Source organism: Aphelocoma coerulescens, chromosome 8 (genome assembly GCF_041296385.1).
Source record: "Aphelocoma coerulescens isolate FSJ_1873_10779 chromosome 8, UR_Acoe_1.0, whole genome shotgun sequence".
Taxonomy (NCBI): domain Eukaryota; kingdom Metazoa; phylum Chordata; class Aves; order Passeriformes; family Corvidae; genus Aphelocoma; species Aphelocoma coerulescens.
This window is the reverse complement of record NC_091022.1, coordinates 22,026,518-22,050,639: the sequence shown is the minus strand read 5'-3', so window position 1 is coordinate 22,050,639 and position 24,122 is coordinate 22,026,518. Positions and strand designations below refer to the sequence as shown.

Here is a 24,122-nt window from a genome sequence, read left to right as displayed (position 1 = left end):
TCTGCTGATTTCACAGGCCTCAGCTTTTTTGCTGAATCACAACAGACTAAAAACAAACAAACAAAGACTGACAAAAATACCACTTTTTGTTATCATTTGCACATTCTAATGCATGGCACCACATACCAGAAACCATAACGCACAGATACATTTCCTGATAGGAAATGCAAACGCCCTGCAGATCCACCGACAGACTGGGCTGCCTCAGCAACATTTTCTAGCCCTGCTTCTCTGGATGCTTGTTTTGTTTTTCATGCTCAGTGGGTTCTGGGGAGGCCCCGCAAGGCTGGGCTAAGGGCTGCTCCCACCAGGCATAGGAACATCCTGGAAGTGAGGTGGTTGAGCATCCCCAGCCCACCCGGGCAGCTGGGAAGCAGGAGCTGCCTGGCTGTGTTGGCATCCAGCACATGCCCACAGGATGAAGGACGGGCTGCTGGGAAGCCCTTTCCCTGAGGAAAGGGTGGGACGTGCGGCTGTGGAGGAGACCTTTGAGAGCCGGGGAAAGAGGGGCCACACTGTCCCAGTTACTGACAGCTCCAAAGTGCTCTTGCTGGCAATCGGCTTCCTGTTGTGGAGCAGGTGTGGGACCAGGGAATGGGGAGCAAGGAAGAGAGCTTGGGGCTCCCTCTTGCTGCAGAGGCAGCCAGCACTTTCCCTGCCTGGCCTGTGGCTCTGCCAGCCTTGCCCACTCACCTGTCCCATCACCCGTGGGCACAGGAGCAGGTCTGGTGTGCCAAAACCAACCACGAGATGCTGCTTTGACATGATTTCTCAGACTTCACTGACTCCATGGCAGAGCTGGCAGGGAGCACTACTGATAAGTGGCAGGTCTGCAGTGGGGGGTGCCGAAGGTGGTGGGGCACCCACATCCTCAGGGGCCTTCACAGACAGGTGCTGCTCACTGAGCTGCTGCTGCTGGGCCCAGAGACCTGCCAGTTTGCTGCCTGCTTTAAACACCTTTCTGCCGGAATCCCAGCAAGACTTCTATTTTCCTGTAGGACACTTTCCTGCTGCCTCAGCCCCAGCCTCCCTGGCCGGGGCTGGCTGTGTACCCCTGCCCCAGGTCCGTGGACCAACACCTGGACCAGGCTCAGGCTGCTCTCCTCCAACGCGGCGTCTCAGGGCAGATGCCACGGGTGCCCCCTCCTCCTCCTCCTCCTCCTCTGGAGGCCCCCAGCACCTCCCAGTGTCCTGCTACCACTGCGGCAGCCCCCAGGACACCCCACAGTGCGGCGGGCAGATGCTGGCTGTCCCCTGGTCACCGAGCACGGGCGGCCACACGGATGGGAGGTGATGGGGAGCGGCTGTTAATGTGTAACTGGCACCGCCACCTTTCACCGGCCCGGGAGGAGCGGGGCCGGGGCGCCAGCGGGGCCGGGGCGGCGGCCAGGCTGGATCCCGGGCGCTGCCGTCTGCGGGGCCGGCGTGTGGGGACTCGGTGGAGGCCCCGAGCCGTGCGGCCGCGGCCACACCTCGCCCAGCACGGCCGGCTCTGCCGGCTTCCCAGCTTTCCCGAGACTTGTTTTTCTGGCCGGAAGTTTCCTGGAGCCAAATGGCTCCTACCTGCCGGCTTTGCTGGGTCTGCAGCCTCCTCTGCGTCTGGTCAGCGGTGATGGGACACCCCTGCAGCCTGGACCGCGAGGTAGGGGGACCGTGGGGGCTGCGGTGTGGTCAGCAGCTGGGGGTGGGCAGGGGCCCCCGCTCCTGGTCCTTCCAGCACAGCTGGGGTGCCCATGGGGCAGCAGGGCCTGGCAGGCAGCTCCTGCTCTGCACGGCTTAAGAGGAGATGAGCGATGAAAACCCATGGGAGCTAGTGGAGTTAACTGGGAGATGTGCTGTGCCAGTGGCCAACAGCCACAGGGGTGGTTCACCCTTGTCCAAAGCCTGGCTGTCCTGCTCCCAGCCCTGCAGCACCCCTGCTCACAGCCTTGGGCTGAACATATCATCTTGTCCAGCCTGTTCACCAGAGCATAGCCTGGCAAGGCATTGTCTGATCCATGGCATTTCTGACTGTGGGGGGTCTCTTGGCTGCAGCCGTAACACAGCTCCCCGTAAGAGGTGCATGGCAAGCAGCCATGAGACACATCCCTGAGGGCTCCCAGCCCCTCACTCCCTTCCCCAGTGACTGGAGCCAGGGTGATGGCAAGGATGGGGCCAGGATCCCTGAGCATCCAGCAGGGAGCAGGAAACACAACTAACCCACTGGGACAAGCACTGCAGCCAGCAGCTTGGCTGCATCAGGCACGAGCTGAGAGAATGAAGGAAAAGTGGCTGTCATGGGCCACTGACCTTTCCACTGACCTCTCAGTTATTCCACCCAAAGGTTTGCAGTGTTTTCCAAAGCCTCCCTGAGCCCAGCTGTGTTTGAGCTGGAGACAAGACCCATGTGATGCCCCTGTGGCTTGGCCCCCTTATAACCCAGTCCTCAGCATCCCAGGTTTTTAAGGGTATGTCTGTTCCTCTACCAAGCAGGAACAGCAGGGTCTGATAGGAGATTTAGGTGGACAGGTGGATGAAAGGAGAGGTGAAAGAAATGGAAAGCCCAGCTAGCTGGAATGTAGCCAGACACAGAAACCCAGGAGTATGGACCACAGTAAACTTAACAGCACAGCATCTCTGCTTGCAGGATCCAAACACAGCACTAAGCTGCTTGCCCAACCAAATTTAAATTGCTGACCTGCTCTCTGGCAGCTTCAGTTTGGATGTTTGACCCCCTCCCACTTAAAGCCCAGGCAGGAGCAACCCATGCTGGGGACTGCTCCCCAAAACTAGCTGAGTTGGGGCACCCTGTTTTACTGGTAAAACAAAAAAAAAAATCCACCCATTTGGGTTGACTGATCCTTCCATCCTGCACTGCTGGTCTTTTGGGATAGTGAACTGTCCTTGGTCTGTTTTGTTTCCTAATACTGGTACAGCCAGCCAGCAGTAAGCCACAGCTACTGACTGTGTATTCTCAGGAACGTGGGGCAGATGGAAGCAGGGGTGCACTGTCCTGCACAGGGCTCAGGGAGCTGCTCCTGACACGGATGCCTGGTACAGGTGCCTATAGCTCTGCAGCCCAGTCAGCTTCCTGCCTGCCCTTGCATCAGGCAGGGCTTGCCTGCTTCCCTGCTCCAGCTGGGAGGATGCCCCTGTGTCACACAAGAGCTCCCAGGGCGCTGGAGGTGGGGATCCAGGGGAGGAAAAGGAAGGCCCTCTGCACACTGACCCCATATGACAACTGTAAGGAAGGATGGGGGGGTGACAACCTGCTGCCTTCACACCCACCTCATCCGTTTGGGTTTTCCCCCCAGCCCTGCATGCTCCTCCTTTACTGTTCCAGTCAACTGCTCTCAGTCCTGGGCTGTCCTGCTCATCTTTCTCCATTTATCCAGGCCTACACCAATCTGGCAGCTCATGTGTTTTCTAAACTTGTGTGTGTCTTTGCTTTTTTTAAACTCTTCAAGGGTAATTAGTTAAAACATTTGAACCCTTGGGGAGTCTCTCTCTAGAGATGCTCCCCATCATGGATAGCCCATCTCAGACAGTAGCTCTTTTCCCAGGGATGGGCCAACTGCAGTGGGAAGAGCCTTCAGCATGCTCCAAGTTCCCTTCCAAGAAACATCACCAGTTTGGACCTCTCCTTCAACTCCTTGGTCATGCCCCATCACAGGACTCTCTTGAAGCATTTCCCTTCCCTGCACTCTCTCAACCTCTCCAGCAATGCCAAGCTCATGCTGAGCCCAGCAGTCTTCTCCAACCTTGGGGCTCTGCGTCTGCTGGACCTGAGCAGCTGTGGCATCACCTACATCCACATGGACACTTTCAAGGGCCTGGGAAACTTGCACACACTGCTTCTAAGAAACAACAGCTTGCAAGAGCTCGATGTCCCTTTCCTTTTGCCACTGAAGGCTCTTATCCACCTGGACCTGCAGCACAACGCGCTGGTCTCTGTGGACACTTGGAGCCTGCAGCTGATGGAGACAGTCCCACAGGTCTGTCTGGAAGGGAACCCCTGGGTCTGCAACTGCAGCACGCACCCTCTGCAGCAATGGCTGCAGCGCAGGCGAGGTGAGCGGAGGGGATGGAGGTGTCGGGCAGGGGGAACCCTGAGTCCGCTTGCTCCCACCCCAGGGCAAGCTCTGGGATGGCTCTCCAGGGACCTGTCCTACCTACCCTGTTGAGGGACAGCAAACCAAAATGTGATGTGTCTGTTCCTTTCTTGCAGTTCCACAGATACACCAAGGATTTCTAAGAATGTCAGCAGGATAATTTAGCCACTCTTCTGGGCAATGGGCTGCATGTACACTTTGGCCTCTAAATCCATCTTTATGTGTCTTTGTGGAGCAACCACATTTTCACTGCTGAGGGCTTGGCAGCTCCTTCTCTGGAGCCAGGTCAGGCTCCAACCATCTGAGCTCAGCTCCCAGTAAGAGCAGTGAGGTTTCTATAGGTATCCATGAATTTGTCCATATCCAGTTAAAAGGATAGAGTCATATATGGTTCCTTGGTCAGGGAATTTTCCCTTTGGTTGTTCCTACAATATGCCGAGGGCCAATGAGTCTGTAAGGCAGAGCCAGTCTTGCAACGCATCCCCTCAATCCAGGAGCAAGTGGGGATCATCCCTAAACTGGAGAGGGAATGGGTGCAGACCCCCATCCCACTTTAGCACATTTGTCTCCCAGCTGTGCAGGTGACCTGCGTGTCGCCCCCGGGGCTGAGGGGCCAGGAGATCGCAGCTCTGGATTCTCGGGACCTGGGCTGCCAGATTAAGCATCGGTTTGCTCGTGGGCTCAGCACGGCACAGCAGATCACAGTGACCGAGAACAATAGTAAGTTGTGCAGATTCAGAGGTGTCCATAAGGTCTAGCACCTTCCTCTCCTCCATCATACTGGACAGGCCCGCAGATGGAGGCTCCCTGCTCTGCTCCACAGTCCCAGAGGCTCAGGCTGCTGGGCCACGCTGGTGCAGTGGCTTGGTGGGAGGGTGGCCGACACCTGGAGGGGTTTGCTGGCTTTGTGACAGGAAAATTAACAGGTGCCATGAAGCCACGTGGAGCACAGACTCCACAGTGATGGGCAGCAGTATCGGGCAGCTGTCAGGCAGTTTTGCCCCCAGTGTTCACACCCCCTTGGTAGCTGGGTTTTGTGAAGAGCATACGTGTTGCTCCTAATGAAAGTGATCCAGTGCTGGCTGCATGCCACAGGCAGGCAGAGAGCTGGAGGATGGGGATGCATGTGCCACAAGGCTGACCATGTGCCTTTCCTGTGCCACAGCCACTGCACTGCCTGCCAGGAAGGGGGGAAGGAGCTGGCCATACCTGGTGGGATTCCTAGTGACAGCGATTGGCATCTCCATCCTGATCGCGCTGGCTGCCAAGTGCAAGCTTGTCCACAAGAACTTCGCCAGCTACCGCCACCGGCCACTGCCCAAAATCAGCTCCATTGGAGGCAGCCCCATGGAGGATAGCAACAGCTGGGACAGGGGCTCCTTTGGGAGCCATTCCATACCTGATGCTGCCGACCTGCAAGCTGAGGATGATGATGGCTTCATTGAGGACAACTACATCCAGCCCAGTGAGCAGCTGCCAGCAAAGGAGGAGCGGGAGTTGCATCGTTCCAGCTGAGCTTACAAGAACTCAGCCACCACTGCCTCTTGCTGTCTCCCTAATTCCACCCCTTTCCCACCTGCCCTTGGCTTTTCGCCCCACATGTTTGGGGCAGGAGAAAAGGAGCAGAGAGGAGGGGAGAGAGGGCTGGGCTGGGAATGGTGATGGAGGCTGAAGGCAGCTGGTCCCAGAGTGTCCCAGCATGACACCAGTAGGCTGCACTGTCACAGGGACACCAAACCAGCTGCAGCTTTCCCAGTCTTGCTCGGATGCTGAGGATGAAGGAGGTGGTGCCTATCGCACGCAGGGAGCCCAGTGCAATGGGAAGAGAAGCCTGCCCTGGTGCTGCCTGCGGGGTCTTGGGCACTGGCCCCACTGCCCCATGGCACCAGACCCAGCCCTGCTCAGTCCCTCAATGCGTTGTCATTCTGAGGTGTGATTAAAGCATGATTTATCCCTGCCTCTGCCTGCAGTGGTTTGTTGGGACTCTCCCAGTGGCAGTGCTGGGAGGAGACCCCCAGCCCACAGCTGGGATGTGGCTTTTTTTGCATGTGCTTTCAAGGACCATAAATACATTCCTCTAAGTGTGGTAATGAGAGGCTACATCTGTGGCACAACGAGTGCTCTTGTCCAAACATATTTCACCTGCTGTGGTGCAGGCAGTCCTTGTGCATCATCAGTGTTTTTGTGCATGTTTCTCCAGTGCTGAGTCCCACCACAGCCCTTCTTTCATTTCTCTCTTGCCTCTTCAGGAAGACAAGCTAAAAGACACTTACCTTTGCCCTGTCAGCTCTGCAGAGCTGAGCGAACCTGTCAGTGGTGCCAGTTGCAGTGCCAGGAATGTGCACTGGGGCGAGACGACCCTCTCCCCCAGCACCCATTACAGAGTCCCACATGCCTCTTTAACTGGGGAGTAGTGTGAATGCGATAATTTTTACATTCCTGTCATCTTTGTGGTGCGATGAACAGCACATGAGACACAGGTAACTGCAAGTTATTTCTGCTGGAGTTGGTTCTGCCTTCATGGGTTACGCTGGAGTTAAAAGCAGGAAGCAGCAGTGGCATTCACCTTTAGTAAGTGATTCATAAGGCTGGTACCAACTGGTTGGGAAGATTTCCCAGGGCGCAGCCCAGTCATTACCATCTCTGATAGCTCGGGAGTCTCTTCATCATGCTCCAGAGCATGAGATATCAATACAAGACAGCATTTCTCAAAGCTCTGCCACACAGCTAATTCCCCCACCTCCTTCAAATCTCCATTTCACTGCTAACTGCCTTTCTCCACTCACTAAAACATTTACAGTGTATAAAAAAAGTAAATAATGCACCTCAGAGGATGTAAACCAAAGGGGACAAATGGGTCAGGCACTGGATGGGTGATACAGGCCAGAGAGCAACTGTGCCACTTGAAGCCATGAGCAGGAGGAAAACCTGCTGGCTTCTTTCAGTGGTCAGACAGCTTTTGCTCTTACAGGCTGTATTTCTAAACTCAACTGTACGTCTTCAGTTACTGTCTTATTGTTTGCCTTCTGGGCTCATCAGCTACCCATGAAAATACATTATATATTGTAATTTTTGGAAGTTTCTAATATCTTTTGGGTAAGAAATTTAAATCTGAGGGCTGGGAAAATGCATTTCTGTTATCTTTTGGAGGATATTTTCTGGACTTTTCAACATGCTTTTCAATCACATGGATTCGTGCTAGATGCAGTCTTTTCTTTTTAGTCTTGGTGATGTCTTAAAAGAAATTAAAAATCCAAGTGGGAACAGCCTCAGGCTGGGCCAGGGGAGGTTTAAATTGGATCTCAGGGAAAGTGTCCGGTCCTGGCACAGTGGTGGAGTCCCCATCCCTGGAGAGATTTCAAAGCCGTGTGGATGTGGCACTTGGAGACATGGGGCAGTGGCGGCCTTGGCAGTGCTGGGGAACGGTTGGACTTGAAAACCTTGAAGCTCTTTCCCAACCTAAACCTTTCCATAGTTCCATGGCAGTGGCTCGGATCGAGCAGAGCAGCGGGACACGGAGGTGCTCGGGGCTGTGGCAGGGCAGCATCGGCAGGACAGCGCAGGACGGGGCAGTGCCAGCAGGGCAAGGCAGAGCGGGCCAGGGCAGAGCAGCCCACGGGCGCTGTCGCCTGCGGCCGCTGCGGGCCCGGCCGGGAGCGCGGGCGGTGCCTTTAAGGGGCGGTGGCGGCGGCGGCGCCGGGCGGCCGCGGTCGCCCCCCGGCTCCCGGAACTCGCCCGGCGCCGGCCACGGTGCGGATGGTGACCGTGCAGACGAAGCCCTACGGCGACCAGAAGCCGGGCAGCAGCGGGCTGCGCAAGCGGGTGACGGTGTTGCAGAGCAATGCCAACTACAGCGAGAACTTCATCCAGAGCACGCTGGCCACCGTGCCGCCCGCGGAGCGCCAGGACGCCACGCTCGTGGTGGGGGGCGACGGCCGCTTCTACATGAAGGACGCCATCCAGCTCACCGCCCGCATCGCCGCCGCCAACGGGACGAGCCGCGGGCGCTCCGCGGCTCCGGGATGCGCTCCCCGGCTCCGGGATGCGCTCCCCGGCCGCGGGCAGCGGGGCCGCGCAGCGGCGGCGGAAATCGCTGGCGCTCGGCGCGTCCGCGGCGTGGAAGTAACGCGGGGAGTGCCGGATGAGCTGGCGGGGCTGGCGGGGGACAGCTCGCGGTGCAGGTAGGAAAAGCCCCCCGGGAGCCTCTCCCTGCCTGCGGGAGCGAGTGGATATTGGCCAGGGCGGAGGGATGGAAGCAAACACGACTTTGCTCTACTTCCTTCTTTTTCCTTCTGCCCATCGCTGGGTTTTCCAGCTAAAGCGTAAAGCAAGGGCACAGCGTGGAGGCGGTGAGGTGTTGGGAGGGAGCAGCGCTCCCTTCCACAGCACTGGAATGCATCTCACTGCTGGGGGATTCCTCCGTGGGTTCGTCCTGCTCCTGTCACTTGGTAGCCCAAGGCAATCCCAGCGGGGGATGTGATGTTGGTCGGAAGAGGTGTGCTGAAGTCGAGTGTGCAAAGGGAGGCTTTTCCCTACATTTGCTCTTTTCCAAATGTCAAATATTCTCTTCCCCTGGGACACCAGCACCAGTAGCAAACTTTCTTCCTCGTGGACCATGAAGGAGAGAGGGGCTGAGGGTGCTTGGTGCTTAGGGTAGAACCTCAGAGTAAGCTATTTCAAATTCGGAGGTGCCCCAATGCCTGTAAATATCTAACTTCTTCGGAAAAAAAAAAAAAAAAAAAAAAAAAAAAGATAATTTGGGATTGCTGCCTTCTTAGGGCATAAAGGAGCAAATAACTGGTTTGGGATTTTTAAAAAGCCATGTAGAAAATTGTCTTTTGTGATGTGTGGCAGCTGTTCAACTTTGATTCCATCTGCCAGCATCCCTGGATGCTGTGTGCACCTCTGAAAGTGATGGGTAGAGCAGCCTTCCCTGATGGAAAAGCAGCAGGCATTGGTTTATTAATTGGTTCTAGGAAGGGGTTGGAGTTGGAATATGCAGCATTCCTGAGTGCACACACAACACGATCCCTGTGGATCACTGTGAATAAGCAGCCTGGGAAACTTGTTCCCTGGGACGAAGTGTTAGTTTGTGCAGGTTTTTGGATGTGGAGCCAGGGCCTCGTGGGATGTGGCAGCAGCATTCCAGCGCCGAGTTCTCCATCGTTGACACCTCAGCTCCATCCCAGAAGCAGAGAACTGGGGGTAAAGCCGTGCTGGGCTCTGATGAGGTGTTTTGGGAAGCGTGGAGGGCCGGCAATGTCTCGGATCCTGCCCTGGATCGTGCAGTCCCTCACGTCCATGCAGAGCCGAGCTCGCTGCCAGAGCTGCAGCAGCGGGTCCCAAGGGCTGCCCTTGCCAGCAGGAATTTGCCTTGGAGCATTTTGTCCACGGGAATTCCAAGTGCTAGGACAGAATTGGCTCTAAAGTCAGAAAATGTTCTGCAAAGGCAGGGAAAATGGGAGGTGGAGGAGAGAAACGCGTGGAAGAAGATGTGGGTAGTAAATGAGCAGCAGGTAAAGCCGGGCTATGTAACCGGAGATCCGGGGGGTTGATCTACAGAGGGCAAAGCCCCTGGAAACTTGATTCCAGATATTTGCTACATTTTAGCAGTGCTGCCCTAAAGAAAGCAGTGCAAGAACTGCATTGCCAAACTCCCTAGTGGCAAAATCCTCTGGTCCCAAGAAATGAGGTGACTAAAACCAGAGGGTTTCTTTAGCAAATGCAAAGCACTGGATTTCAATAAATGTTGATGTGTTTGCCTTGTTTTGGAGTGCTTAAGGGATGCTTGGTTTGTGGGGTTTCTCTGTAACTGCAAGCATCAGTTCCCTGGTGGTTACCACAGTGTAGTTGAGTAAAAGTCTCTGAAAATCCTCTTTCTTCATAGTAAATATGAAGTGACTGGAAGTTCCCTGTCCTTCAAAGAGAAGGATGGACAACTTCATTCATGGTAAGGAAGTGCCCTGCAGGACAGGAACAGCACATGGAAACTTGTTGCTGCAACTGTGGGTTCGTCCAGGTGCTGGGACTCTTGAACATCTCATGATTGCAGCCAGGTCTGGGGGAAAACTCAGTGGCCTCATCCTGAGAAAAGCTGAATAATGCCAAGAAAACTGCTGGAAAAGTGCATTTCTGGTCCTGGGGGTTGAGATATGATTGAGGAATGCTTTAAAATCACGTGGTGTTAAGGTCTGGTTGAATGGTGCTCTCCAGCCACAGGAGAGACCTGAGCACCACAGGTGATGATCTTTAGTTTTACAACATGAAAGGGAAGGATGCTGAAATGAGTTTGAATTTTGTCTCCACCTGGAATGGTTCGTATGCTGCAAGGAAGTATTTCTTTTTGACTAGCAACAACTCAGTTTGTAGTTGTGAGATTAAGGGGTGTTTATCTTATTTTTAGGTTTGCGTTTCTGTAAGTAAAGTGAAATCGAGGTTATTTGCCAGTCCCATTTGACATCCAGTGTAGCCTACCAGCTTTGTTTTGGTCTGTGTGCCAGCTTTCCTTGGCATTATTGCCACATGGTGAGTCTGACGCTTTACTGGCTCAAATAAGATCTTCACAGGTCCTGTTGGAGCATCACTGAGCAGTAGAATCGTGTCCAGGCAATAATTTTATGTCCAAAATGACAGAAAGTGTAAATCCGGGTGTGATCACAGAACCAGCCCCAGGCTGATCTGGTGGCATTGTCACCTGCTGTTCCCCAAATTTACTGTGCCCTTGGTTCTGTGAAAAACGAGCTTCACTCTTGGTAAAATTTGAAGGAAAGTTTAATAAAAGGGACCATTAGGAGACAACAGCACAAAGGGTGTTAGGGCCGGGTGCTTGGGCAGAGATTCAAAGGCACAACTCTACAGCCAAAAGATCGTCTTTGAAAGTCCATCGCTTATTTCCTATTCATCACCGTCATGCATCATTCATTAATTCTTTGGCGTTGCTGAGTATCATCTTATCAGTCTTATCTTTTTCCTTGGCTCCATTCCGACTGGTTTCGGGTTCTTTTCTTCTGATAAGGTTTTCCAGGAATGTGAAGACCCCCCCCATCCTTGCCAAACTGGCCACACAAACTGCAGCCATTCTACAGCATTCCATGACAGAACCCAGGCAAAGCTTTTCTCACATTAAGGAACATGACAAAACCAACATCACAATCCAATCATAACAATTCTGGAACACGCACAAAGCCAACATCACAACACCGCTCAGAACAGAGGGATCAGCGGTGCTGCGGCCCGCCCGCGGAGGGATCGGCGGTTCTGCGCATGCGCAGGCGGAGTGATCCGCCAGGAGGGACTATTTGTGATGCGGCCCTGCCCGCGGAGGAATCAGCGGTGATGCGTCCCGACGCGGAGTGATCCGCTGGGAGGGACTATTTGTGATGCGGTCCTGCCCGCGGAGGGATCACCGGTGATGCGTCCGACGCGGAGTGATCCGCTGGGAGGGACTATTTGTGATGCGGTCCTGCCCGCGGAGGGATCACCGGTGATGCGTCCCGACGCGGAGTGATCCGCTGGGAGGGACTATTTGTGATGCGGTCCTGCCCGCGGAAGGATCCTCCAGGAGGAATTAGCGGTGAGGCGGCCCTCCCGCGGAGCTCTGAAAAACGAGCTTCTCTCTTTGTAAAATTTGAAGGAAAGTTTAACAAAAGGGACAGTTAGGAGACAACAGTGTGAGAGAGCACACCTGATGCTCGAGCTGAGTCCTTTTTAGACCATTTTTACTGTCTGTTCTTTATGCATATTCAAACTTTTCCCGGAGCCGTTCTGCATGGCCCCTCCTTGGTCCCGCCTTTTTAGCGCATGCGTAGTCTTCTGCCTTGTGCTTTTATTCCTTTTGATTCTTGGCTTGGGCTCGCTAGGTGGGAGTTGATAGTTGAGTGGGCCTCTTAATTCCCCAGACAGTCAGGGCTGATGGCAGCTTTGGCCTCTTTGCCCCCCGGGCAGAGCGGGGATCGCGGCTCTGGCCCCCCTGGGACCCCGTTCTCCGGGCGGAGCCGCCTTGGGGCCCCTTTGTTCCCCGGACAAAGTGTTGATTAGCAGCTCCTTGGGCCTCATCCTCTGTTCGCTTGGAGGTTATCTTACTTGCTCGCACTTGCTAATATTCTTGCTAAAAAGAAAGAAAACTACATCCACACAGCAAAAAGCATTTCTGACATTATATAATATCTACCTTAATACTTGCGAGAAGCCAATATTACAGTATATGTTTATAACAACAGCACAAAGGGTGTTAGGGCCGGCTGCTTCGGCAGAGATTCAAAGGCACAACTCTACAGCCAAAAGATCGTCTTTGAAAGTCCATCGCTTATTTCCTATTCATCACCGTCATGCATCATTCATTAATTCTTTGGCGTTGCTGAGTATCATCTTATCAGTCTTATCTTTTCCGTGGCTTCATTCCGACTGGTTTCGGGTTCTTTTCTTCTGATAAGGTTTTCCAGGAATGTGAAGACCCCCCCGATCCTTGCCAAACTGTCCACACAAACTGCAGCCATTCTACAGCATTCCATGACAGAACCCAGGCAAAGCTTTTCTCACGTTAAGGAACATGAAAAAACCAATATCACTATCCATTCATAACAATTCTGGAACATGTGAAAAGCCAATACCACAGTACATTTATAAAAGTTCCTTCCTGACTGACGACTTTTCCAAGTGCTGCGAAGTTGCCACACTCAGGCACGTGCTGGAAGGTGTTCTGAGTGCCAGGCTGTGCCTTGCATGTTAAATAGTGCCTGCTTTTGTTTCTCAGCTGCAGGACAAACAGGGCTTTTATTAGAAATGCTGCTCTCTCCCCCAGGAATTTTGGGTTCCTGGCTTGGCTGCTCTAACATTTCTCCCCCCCCCTCAGTTATCCAGGGAAACGAAGTGTTCGAACTTGTTGCATTTATTTGCCACTGCTCTCCTTTGGTAGCTCCCTTTTCCTTTGTGCTGTTCTACCACAGCTCCCAGACCAGTCCCTACTAAGATCTTTCCTTTGAATAAAAGCTCCTGGGATCAAAATCATCAAAATACAGTGATCATAAAGAAAGTTCTTCCAAAAAGCACTCCCAGTGTGCCAGGGTTAGATGTGGTGATGCTGGATCCTCCAGGCCAGTAGGAAAAACCTCTGTTTCTGGCTTTCTTATGGTGCTGTTTTTCTCGGAGGCAGAAGGGGAAATTGAGATGTGATCTTTAAAGTGAGGAAGTAAATACCACTTGTAGATATTTCTTGGCTGCAGATGATGTGGATTTTAGAAGACAGCAGCTGCAACAACTCTCACAGCCTCTTTTGACACCAGCTTAGACTCTTTTTGCCTGTAAAGTTAATTGGCTTATGTCAGTTTACAGTGCAAGGTGATTAAGTGGTCACGTTGTCCAGTTTCAGTGCCCCTTTGGAATTTTAAACTCTGCACTCGTGAAACTCCAGCTCAGAGCAAGAGCTAAGGTGCTTTGCTGTTAATCTGCAAATCCAGCAGGCAGAGTTGAAATTCACCCTAGCAGGGATTCAGCTGTAATCTCCTGGGACAATGACTCTGCACAAGCAGACACCTCAGCTGGGGCTGGGCTGGCAGGGCAGCAGGGGAAAAGGAAGTGCCTTCCTTTTGTCAGGGCGAAGTTTGGGATAGGGAGCTGGGCTGGAGAGCTGCTATCCATATGTGTTATTCCAAATCCAAACTCACCAGGATTGAGAAATGCACTGTGGGGAGTCCTTGCCATCCTGTCATGGTCCTGAGTTAGCCAAAATATTGATTAATGCTTCAGCTGAGGAGCTGGAATGTATTTTAGAAATAAACAGAAAGAGCTTGGATATCAGTAAGAAGCTCAAAGAATTCTGAAGTAATAAAACTGTAATATGTATATTTATGGCACATATTCATAGTAAAAGTTGCAGAGTAACAAATGAAAACAGCAGATGTGATGAGTAAAGGACAAAGGCTGGATCATCCAGTTATCCAGAGAAACATCATTTCCCGATTTTAAAGTAAGGTTGTTGTAAGTGAAAATCAGGAAATAAAGCCTCACCAGGAGCACAAATGCTGAGCTGGAGCACCAGCCCTCAGAGAGGAGCCAGTCTGGATGTGGGAGATTCCAGCAGGAATGGCTGAGGTCATTTTGTAGGGAAGAAATTCCTCCCTGGGAGGAGGCCCAGAGAAGCTGTGGCTGCCCCTGGATCCCTGGAAGTGTCCAAGGCCAGGTTGGACAGAGCTTGGAGCAACACAGGATAATGGAAGGTGTTTTTTGGGTTCAGGTACAGGTTTCCAAGAGGATCCAGGGCCAGGGGCTCTATCTCAGCAGGCTGTGGCCAGAAATCCTGGAGCACTGAGGAAATCCAGCTGGAATCCCTCCCCTTTTCCTGGTGCAGGGGCAGGACAGTAGAGATAAAATGCAGATTTGGGTGTGCTTTGAGGAGCTGACCTTTGAACAGAAAGTTTCTCAATCCTGGTGGCTAGTGTGTACTTCCCTGGGAAAGGAAGGGTCAGCCCCTGCCAGGGGGACAAACCTGGAGATGGGCATTCATTCCCAGCCCTGCCAGACCCTATTTCTGCCACCCAACTTTTCTCTCCAGCTGTGGTAGGAACAGTAATCATTATCTGTGAGACAATCACAAGGCTTGGAACAATTTATCTGCTTGGCCTAAACAGGAAGGAAATCCCAATAGTGTAGGATAGATTATTTTTTCCCATTTTTCATCAGCAGGCATCAATAAATACCATGGGAATACCTATTTTGACACGCAAATAAAAACAGTTTTGTGTCATTATTAAGCATTTTTGGGGGATATTTCTCCTTTTAGGAAAATCTTGTCGCTGGTTGTCAGTGGATGCAGCTTTGTTTATTCTGAAGGAAAATGAAACGCAAGAGAATCTACAGCTTGTGAGCTTTACTGAACTCCAACACAAAGAGGTTAGAGATTTTTGGTGTATTCCTATTTTAATTGTTACTTTTTCATGTATGTATTAATGCTGGGGGTGTGAATTCCATGTGTTTGGAAAGAATTCCAGCTGTGCCCAGTATTGCTGAGTTGCTGGGTATATTTACAGCTACTCTGTAGAAACTCAGTTATATTTCTTCACCTTCAAACACAACATTTTCAAGGCAAAATTTGTTTACATTTCATTTTCTTTCTCCTTGCCATTTGAACTTCATAGTGCACAGAATATTCTTATTCTGTGGCAGAAATAAGGCAGCATAAACTTCTTGTCCCCTTCTCCCCTCATCTCTCTCCTGCATGTTTTTCTAACTTTCATTCTAAGAGATTCACTGTTTTTTATCCTTCAAATGGCATCACACGGCCAATTTTTTTTTTAAGGAGGGAACCCAGCATTGCCAGGGTTTTCAAGTAATTCATCAGGTCTATATGAATATTACTGGCAACAAAGAGCGGCATCATTTGAGAAGTTGTTCCAAACTTTTCTGTCTTCCTTTAAGAGCAGATGTTTGGATGGAGAGGGGAGCTTGGATCTGGGGTTTACTGGCTGCTCCCTTTCACAAGTGGCTGTAGGCTGAGGAAGGTAAAACCCCAAATTCCTGGAGAAGCCAAACTGGTGTGGAGAGATGAAGATGGAGAGCTGGCTCTCTCTCACCAAAGAATTCCGGTGAGTTTTATTCGCAAACATGATAACCTCTATAAAAATCTCTTTTCCAGCTAAAATGTGGCTTTTTAAATCTGGATGTTCCTAAAGTACTATTTGTAGAGAATATTCTCAAATAGACTGAACAGTTCTTGGCAATATTGTGAGCCAGTAAAAGGAAATGGAAGCCTTTGGAAATAGTTTGGCCTTTTTCATCCCTCAGAGCTGCTTTGTTGGATATATTTGAAACAATTGATTTGGATGGGAATGGCCTCCTGAGTCTGGAGGAATACAACTTCTTTGAGCTGAGGACTAGTGGGGAGAAGTGTGATCAGGAAGCCTGGGCTGTGTGTAAGGGTAAGTTCATTACTGTGGTAATTAGGCCTAAAACTAATTAAGACTATCAGTTAACTTTCCAGCTGGATAGAACTGGGTATTCTGTAGCCTATTCCAAGAACATGTGTAGATATTGTTCTCTTCCTCCTTTCTTTTTCTTTTCTTCCAGTCTCCTGTCCTTTGCTTTGCTTCATTCTGGTGTGTGTGCCACTGACCTTCTGCTGAGAGAATTCTTCCCCTTCCTAATTGTTCTGTAGCTGCCAAAACCTACAGGGTTTGTAATCCTGGATCATATGGGGAAGGAAACTGTCACAGGTATTTGTTGAATCGATCTCCTTTGTGCAGCTTGGGCTGGTGCTGCTTTTTTATCTCACAAAGTGTGGAGAGGGACATTTAATTAGTGTGCATCTGGTCCTATAAAATGGCATCCAGAGTTTATGTGGGTTGCCAGTGTCTCATTGTATACTACATGTCAGGTTTGACATCATTCCTTTGCAGGCTGTGGCACGTTGGCCAAAATACTTTGGATCTGGCAAGCCCTATTAATACTAATTCTGACGTATCAGAATTTTTCCTAACTTATGGAAAACTCCTACAAAAATACATTTCTATTACTGGATTTCTCCTCTGTTTCATCCCTGCATGTGCTTTTCCACACTTGATGGCTTTGTCAGGGTGATGCCTCTGATCTCCACACAAGTAGGAGGGGTAGACATGTGTGAATAAATAAGAGAGGAAAGAGGAGAAGGCGGGGGAATGTTTCACCAGGTCATCAATCAGTGGAAGGGTTCACATGAATATCATCAGACACCAAAGTTCAAGCCATTTATTACAGCATCTGTAGCCTTGGATAGATTTATTAAATTGGTAATCCCTTTTTAATAATATATAGTAAAGATTTAGCATTGTTATGAAGATGAGAAAACCATTTTTAAAAGTCCCTGACACGAGGACATTTCAATTATGTGTTTGCTGACATTAGAGTTGTGGATCTATGATATTCTCTCTGGAGAGGGGTGTTAGGATTACTGGAATTTTATTACTTTTTAGAAACTAAGTAAATCACTTCTGTATCAAGGACCTGAAGCATTTAAAGGTGCTGTCTCCAGCTGATTTTCATTTCCCATTCCTAAAATACCCCATTCTGCAAAGCTTAGCCCCAAACTTTTAGAAAAAGAAATCAATATGAACTCTTTGTGTTTTGAAATCTCCCCCTTTTCTGGGTTATCCAAGGGGCCAGCTGTTTGTAGGCATTATCCCAAATCCACAGGGAAGCTCTGCAAACAGCATATGCCTGGTCAAGGTGATTCTTTCCCAAATGATATTGGCCACCCCGAGGCTGCAAGTTGGCTCCATCTTTTAGACCTTGTTAACAGGAGTGGGATTTTTGGCTTTGGAAGGATAAAGGTGTTTGCAGAGAGAAGAGACTTTGAAGTTCTCTTTCTATTCCTTTGAAACAGATAATTTTGAGATGAAGAAAAATGAACTAACAAGACAAGGATTTATGGCTTTGAATCTCATGGAAGCCAACGAGCAGGATGGGGATCCTTGGGACCTTTGGGTCACTTTGTTGTCCCTGGGCTACAACAAAGCCTTAGAAATGACAGAGGTAGGAGAGTCACAGAGCAAAAATCACTGCACATTTTTCTGCTGCACTCTTTGTGTCTGCCACAGACTGATTGCAGGAGGGTGGGGATCCACTGCCATTGTCATTCTCCTAATTCTTAAGATAGTACTTGGATCCTTGAAAGAGGAAATCTTCCTTTGCTTTAGAGAAAGCCAGGATTTTGTGGGGTAATAGAGGAAGGAATGTTGGATTCTATCTGTTGGAAGAATCCATGCACTCTGCTGGTGGGGAGTGATAGGAAGATAAGGATGGTAAACTGTGACCTGTCAGCAAATTTAGAAAATACAGGACTTTTTCTCCTTAAAAAAGTCACTTTTGTGGCCCTAACCATAACAGAAGTGGATAAAGATAATTTTTTTCCACATGATTTAGAATTCCTAGTTTCCAGACAGAACTATTTCTGTTATTGTTGGCTTTCACAACAGTGTCTGAAGGTTTTCAACATGAAATTTTAATGCTTCATTAAAATTTTTGGGTTTGGGTCACACACTGTTTACAGGACCAGGGATTATTTCTCTGATGTTTCTGTGCACTTACAGATTTTATTTTATTATTTTATTTATTTTTATAGAAATAATATTACTTCTGATGTTAATAGTTCTCTCTAAGGAAAGAGGATGTCGTTAATGAAGAGAAAAAAATTAAAGCATTGAATATGCAAATAATTAAATAATTTAATTCCGAGGAAAAGCTGATTTTTAGGATCACAGTCTGATAATGGTATTTAACTTTGTTAAACGGGTCAGTGTAGTCACTATATAAAATCTAGGAAGACCTAAAAATAGTCAGTATGGGAGATATCAGTTGTCTGTCAGTGAAAATCTTGGGATGGTGCTGAGGGATTTAAGGATGAGCAGTTTGTCCTTTTCCTCCGAGCTGCGGTTGGCAGAGCCCCTGCAAGGCTGTTTTTCTGCATTTCAGCCACAAGAGAGAGCCCTGCTCCAAGAAAGAGCATTTTGGGGAGGTTTTTCTCCAGTTAGGAATTTCAGGAAGGTGTGTTGTGCCTTATTCCAGCTGTGGGTTCTGGCTCCAGCCTTTGCTTTCCAAAGGACAGCACAGCTCTCCAAACGCTTCAGTAATTAAACTAAAAATCTCCAGCTGTTAACTTGTGTCTCTCACTTGCCTCTTTAATTCCTTGATTTCAAATAATTTAAGATTGATGTTTTGGGAGCACTGAGAGAGAGCTTGAGAAATCATTTCTGCTGGATTCCAACAGCTTTAGAAAGGAACTGAGGTGCTGTGAGGGAGTCTAAGAAAATGCAAACTCCAGGTCGTTACACCAGGAGTAAAATGTAGCCAAGATAGTCCCAGAGTGCTCAATGCAACATTGCAGAGGTGTTAAATCTGTGTGAAGTGGCACAAACAGCAAGAGTGTGACAGGTAAAGGAGAAAGGTTTCTTTCAGCCGCTGGAATACATTCATATTTCATCTTAATTCCTGGCCATTCTGCTGTCCAAGGAAGGGTTTGCTGTGTTGAACTGCATGTCAGGTGTACTGTAAATGGCCTAAAAATGCCAGTTGTCCTGAGCTTTCATTTGGTGTAAAAGACTGCCACAGCTCTCAGGTTTGGAATATTTAATATTCAAGGAAATATTTCTATCTGGGTAATTCTAGTTTAGATAAGAAAATACTTAGGAGCTGTGGGGGAAAATCTGAGGGGGAAAAACTACAGCTCAAGTGATGGTAAAACTCCTATTCTCCCTTGCAGGCCTGGCCCTTTGTCATTGACATCTGTGCAGAGAGGTGCAAAGCCAGGAGGAGGCTCCCAGCTGAGCAGGGCTGTCTGCAGGTCTGTGGTTAATAAAGGAGAGGCCAAAGTGCTGGATGGCTCTGAGAACATCATCAGCCACACTTACAAATCAGGCAGCAGGATCACCTCTGCGACTGAAAATAACGTATGGCCTGGAACTTCCATAAGGTACTTTGTGTTTATGTCTGTTGTTATTGTTCCTTCTCCTTCCTTGGGTCATATTTGAGAATTACTTCTCCTGAAATCAGGTTTTTGTGTCTGTTTCATTAAAAAACCCTCCTGATGTGCTTGTGCTCCTTGGGACTTCAGAAGAGCCTGGATCAGTGTTCCAGGGACAGATTATTATAATGAGGCAAGCAGTTCTAAGTACCATATAAAATGTGAATATTTTTGTGTTCACATTCCAATTTTTCAATCTTTTGACACAATATGATCGTCAAATGAGAAAACAAACACTAACAGCAGGAAATGCAATTAGAGCAAGAGCAAAGAGCACAGCATTTATGCTATTGAATATTTCCAGTGTCCACAAGAAGGTCAAAGAGCAGTGAATTTTAGGAGTGTTATGGATGAGTTTTTACCTGATTATTCTTCCAGGTGTAATTTATTAGTAATTCAAGCTGAAAGTTGTGAATCCAAGTAGAAGGGGTTGGTGAGAAGCAGAGATTTTAAACCTTTTTCCATAGACCACAATGAATGTGCTGTTCCTTGTCAGTTTCCTTTATAGCAGGAACTGTGAATAAACACAGCACAGTAAGATGTTAAACTTCAGATGTTTTAAATCCTACAAGATCACAGCAAGAAGTGTATTTTTTAGTGCATAGCCATGCAAAAGGGGGTGGGTTGGGGGACTAATATTAGGAGTGGATGCTGAGGCTCCTGGAACTCTGGATTTGGCTTTGCACTTTGCCCTTTAGGGTGGATATTCCAGAGTTATTTATATGTTTGAGGATATGTCAGGGAGGGAGATCAGGGCTGCACTGAGACAACTGGATGCTCTCTGCTTCAGATCTCTGCCCACTCTGTTTGTATCGGTTGGGTTTGGTTTGCAGATCTCACCAAGCTGGGTGGGAATGCTGGGGAAGCTCCGCGGGGGGATCTGGACAGGCTGAGGCCAGCGGTGTGAGCTTCAACAAGGCCAACTTGTATCTTCACAAATCCTTGTGTTGTTTCAGTGAGTCTTAAGTGACTTTTGACCAGGAATGTGGTGCTAAGATCCATTTGAAACTGTTACTCTTCAAAGAGTATCCTTAAGCACTTCTGTCCTGTAACACAGCAAAGTCACAGGAAGTACAAGGAGTGTGCAGTTGTTAACACAAAGAACAGACTGTAAAGACTAATGGTTTCTTCATGTTTTTTCACTTGCAGTCTGAAAAGAAAGTGATAATTCATGTCAACAATGAGAAGAGTAAGAACTGCCTCAACAGTAGGGGACTGACAGTTTTTGCTGTGGAAGTGGCTCCAAAATCCATGATGGTGAGGTTCTTTCATTGCTTAGCCAACTTTAGAGAAAAACAAGTGACACCTTTATAGTTTCCTTTTATGGGACTTTTAGCATTATAATGAGCATGTGGAGAGTGGCATCTTCTGACCAGAACACATCAGCAGTTCTTGGTGTTTCAAAGCTGATCATGAACTTGATGTATCCCTGTTTTCCTGTGCAGTTTGCTATAAAAATCCATAACTGCTCAGTTTTTCATACATGAGCCTATTTCAATTGTCCATTCTATACATGCACAATTGAGTGATATTTTTAATAATCTTTTTCTAAGGCTGTATTTTACTTCTTTTTCACTTAGCCACTTTTAATCCCATGTATTGATGCCTGTGAGAAACAGACCAAGCATGCACTGATCAGAAGCAGAAATAGATGTATTGCAGTCCTTGTGCACAGTGAGATTTGCAGGTGGCTAACTTTTGTTAAACCTGATTTAGGGATCATGTTAACCATGAGACAGTTTATTGCTGAGCCCTGCTGCAGAGCTTTAGTGACAATTCCAAATGAGGGTTCTAAGGGATGGGATGTGATGGGAAATGCATTACAAATGCAGATGATGTTTTTCTTCATTTATTTATGAATAAACCCCCTGTTTTTATTTTTCTAAAAGTACACTCTCTTTGTTCAAAAGCAGAGGCATCCAAGCTATTTTATATTTCCCAGCTTTCCGGGGTGGATTCATTCAAACCTGTTGTCAACAGAGCAGTCCCATGACACAGGCAAGGCTGGGCCCTATTTAAATTGCTGCTGACACTTTAGATATCCATAGCCTCATCCTGGAAGGTGGTTTTACATTTGAATTTAGGCTTCATTCAATATAAACTGTAGGCTCAATCCTCACGGATATTTTACTGTTAAGTTCAACAGTAGTTCTTAAATATCAGCTGTCAGTGTATCTGATGAATGTTAATCATTTAGTGATACAAGTACTGAACATTTTGCCTGCACAGCACATTGGGTAGGAGTTTTCCAGTAAAGAGAACTCTCTTTCACCTCTGCTTTCTCTTGTGCCAGGTCTCTCAGCACGTGATGCCCCTCAAGGAGCAGGAAGAGTGGATTTACAGCTGTGTGCACTCTCTTGCATGTTAAACCTCCCAGTGCCAGGCTTGGGAGCAGCCACAGTGAACCAGGAACGGCTTCAGGCAGCTTTTAGGCAATTTATAGTCTTATCCTTCTCAAAAAGCTGGCATACCTTTATACTTGTTGATGATCTTGGCACGAAAACACTGAGGCACAATAAAAATTAGTGCTGTTCAGTAATCCAGCTGTAACATAACTGTGCTTCATAAAGGCTGCTCTCCCTAGATCTGCTCTTGTTTTCCATACCATGGGTTGTAGTTCCATCGCAGGCTGGAACTGCCTCACTGAGGAAAAACTTTGTTGAACGGGTTCCTAATTAAACATTCTTGTGGTTTTGATGTGAGAAGTGTAAAGGGCTGAGGCTCATTTTATTTTGTCACCTGATAAAGGATTTGCTTCTTTCCCTTTTTTTTTTGTAATTTGCCGATAATCCTCATCTTCCACTTGTTCTGTAATTACTGCCTGATTTTATACTCTTTTATATACAATAAAGTCTGCCTTTTCATATGCAATAAGGAAATAACATCATTTGAGAAACATGGAGGTTTGTCTTGGGCTCTTGACTGTTAACAGCAATTAATTATTCCCAGGTAGCTGAAATAAGAAGACTGAAGTGCCCTAAGTTTAGGCTGCAACAGCAATGAAAACCAGCTTTGAGGTACTAAAACCATTCTGCTTATTCTATTTTTCTGGTTTCTCTAAATATCTGTTAATGTGGAAAAAAATGATGACCCTGGCCACTGGATGCTTAAAAAGTTGTTTGAGTTTAAGATAGCCATTAAATGGATGTGACCTCCTGTGTGAGGGCAGCAAGTAGTGTTGCAAATCAATTTTTATCTGCCCTAACTCCTGCTCTCTGCTGTTCCTCTGCTGTAATCTTACACTGGGCAAGTAAATGTCAGTGGCAAAATGAGAGCTGGGCTCTGATTTACACACTGCAGCCAGGTGCTGGGGCAGGATTCCTGGTGAGCTTCTAGCTTTCCATATTTTTTCCTTAGCGAGTACCACAGGTATTGTTTTCATTTTCAGAACAGTCTAAAAGAAGTGGAGGCCCCAAAACATATTTGGTGATTTTTAGCTCTGACTGAGCTCTGCCAATGCTGCCTCAGGCAAGGTGTGGGTAAATCAGAAATTCCCAGCTCCTTGCCTAAGGAAGAGTCGGGAAATAATGAGACACTCCGTGTGGAACAGACACTACAAACTGAGCAGTGCATTATTTACGTTTCTTTTGTTTGTGAAATCAGCCTTTTTAGATGTGGCAGGAATTCATCTGCAACTCTCTGCCTTTTAGGAAAGGAATGGTTAAAGCTGAGAGGAGGGCTTAGCTGAGAAATCGCCGCGCGTGGAAAGAGTTGGGTTTGCTGCAGGTAAAAAACATGGCACAGCAATACACAGAGAACCTCCTTTATTTTCTGATCCTGCTGCTGCTAGGAAGAGTTTCATGATGCAGTTTTTTAAGCGGGGACTTAGTAGGCAAACTCTCCATAGCAGGTTCTACCTTTCCTGCCCTGGAGGAGGTGAGATTACAGATCTTGGTTGTGTGATGTGCAGAGTCTTTTCCATTTTGCTCCAAATCCAGGTATCACCAAGACAGAAAAATTCCAGCTTCTCTTTTTAACAGGGGTATGAACAGAGGTAGCAGCTTATTTTCTTGGAGGGGAGACATTTAGGAGAAAAAGGATCTGTAATAGGTAATTTGAATTTCTGGAATGTTACCATTCTTTTGAGAACTAGAGCTATGACAAAATTCAGCTTCTTCAAGGCGCTGCTAATGCTGACCTTCCCTGACCCCACTACTGGAACACTGGGGGGGTCCTGCTTGTGTGGGGTGGTCACTTGAGGTCAGGGCCTGTCTGTAAGGCCTGTGGGGACATCCTGCTGGTGGCTATAGGGACAGGAGCACCAGGGGCAGCTGGTGTGGCTCAGCCTGGAGCAAAGGAGGCTCCGGAGGGACCTTGTGGCTCTGCACAAGTCCCTGACAGGAGGGGGCAGCCGGGGGGGGGGGTTGGGCTCTGCTTGCAGGGAACAAGGACAGGAGGAGAGCCCAGGCTTATTCGTCCAGGATGTCACCAGTCCCTCAGCACTCTGGCTGGATGGCTTGTCTACTTTGACCCTGCTGATAGGCCCACCCACATATTTTTTAACCAAGCAGACATGGCAGGTTTTCTTGTGTGTGTGTGTGTCT

At 48.6% G+C, this 24,122-nt stretch overlaps 2 protein-coding genes across 2 annotated transcripts; both read left to right on the top strand.

Moving 5' to 3' along the window:
• Positions 1-1,353: 1,353 nt before the first annotated feature.
• On the top strand, positions 1,354-6,048 carry C8H1orf210 (chromosome 8 C1orf210 homolog). Its single transcript, XM_069023333.1, has 4 exons — positions 1,354-1,642; positions 3,543-4,050; positions 4,665-4,811; positions 5,257-6,048. The coding sequence occupies exons 1-4, from the start codon at positions 1,553-1,555 to the stop codon at positions 5,604-5,606; spliced, it is 1,095 nt and encodes a 364-aa protein (XP_068879434.1). The 5' UTR covers positions 1,354-1,552; the 3' UTR covers positions 5,607-6,048.
• A 1,784-nt stretch (positions 6,049-7,832) lies between these two features.
• On the top strand, positions 7,833-22,444 carry LOC138114057 (EF-hand calcium-binding domain-containing protein 7-like). The gene is given in 10 exon segments (XM_069023125.1): positions 7,833-8,272; positions 14,869-14,978; positions 15,509-15,652; positions 15,654-15,670; positions 15,870-16,003; positions 17,443-17,591; positions 19,318-19,364; positions 19,366-19,504; positions 20,728-20,835; positions 21,872-22,444. Coding segments are annotated over 10 exon segments (963 nt in total). The 5' UTR covers positions 7,833-8,232; the 3' UTR covers positions 21,947-22,444.
• Positions 22,445-24,122: the final 1,678 nt, after the last annotated feature.

What these genes read in the sequence shown, in the direction of transcription:
- C8H1orf210 (XM_069023333.1), top strand. Translation starts at nt 1,553, where the DNA reads ATGGCTCCTACCTGCCGGCTTTGCTGGGTCTGCAGCCTCCTCTGCGTC. An exon ending in CCTGCAGCCTGGACCGCGAG is followed by an intron (nt 1,643 to 3,542) that starts GTAGGGGGACCG and finishes CTCTTTTCCCAG; the next exon opens with GGATGGGCCAACTGCAGTGG. An exon ending in CACAGTGACCGAGAACAATA is followed by an intron (nt 4,812 to 5,256) that starts GTAAGTTGTGCA and finishes CCTGTGCCACAG; the next exon opens with CCACTGCACTGCCTGCCAGG.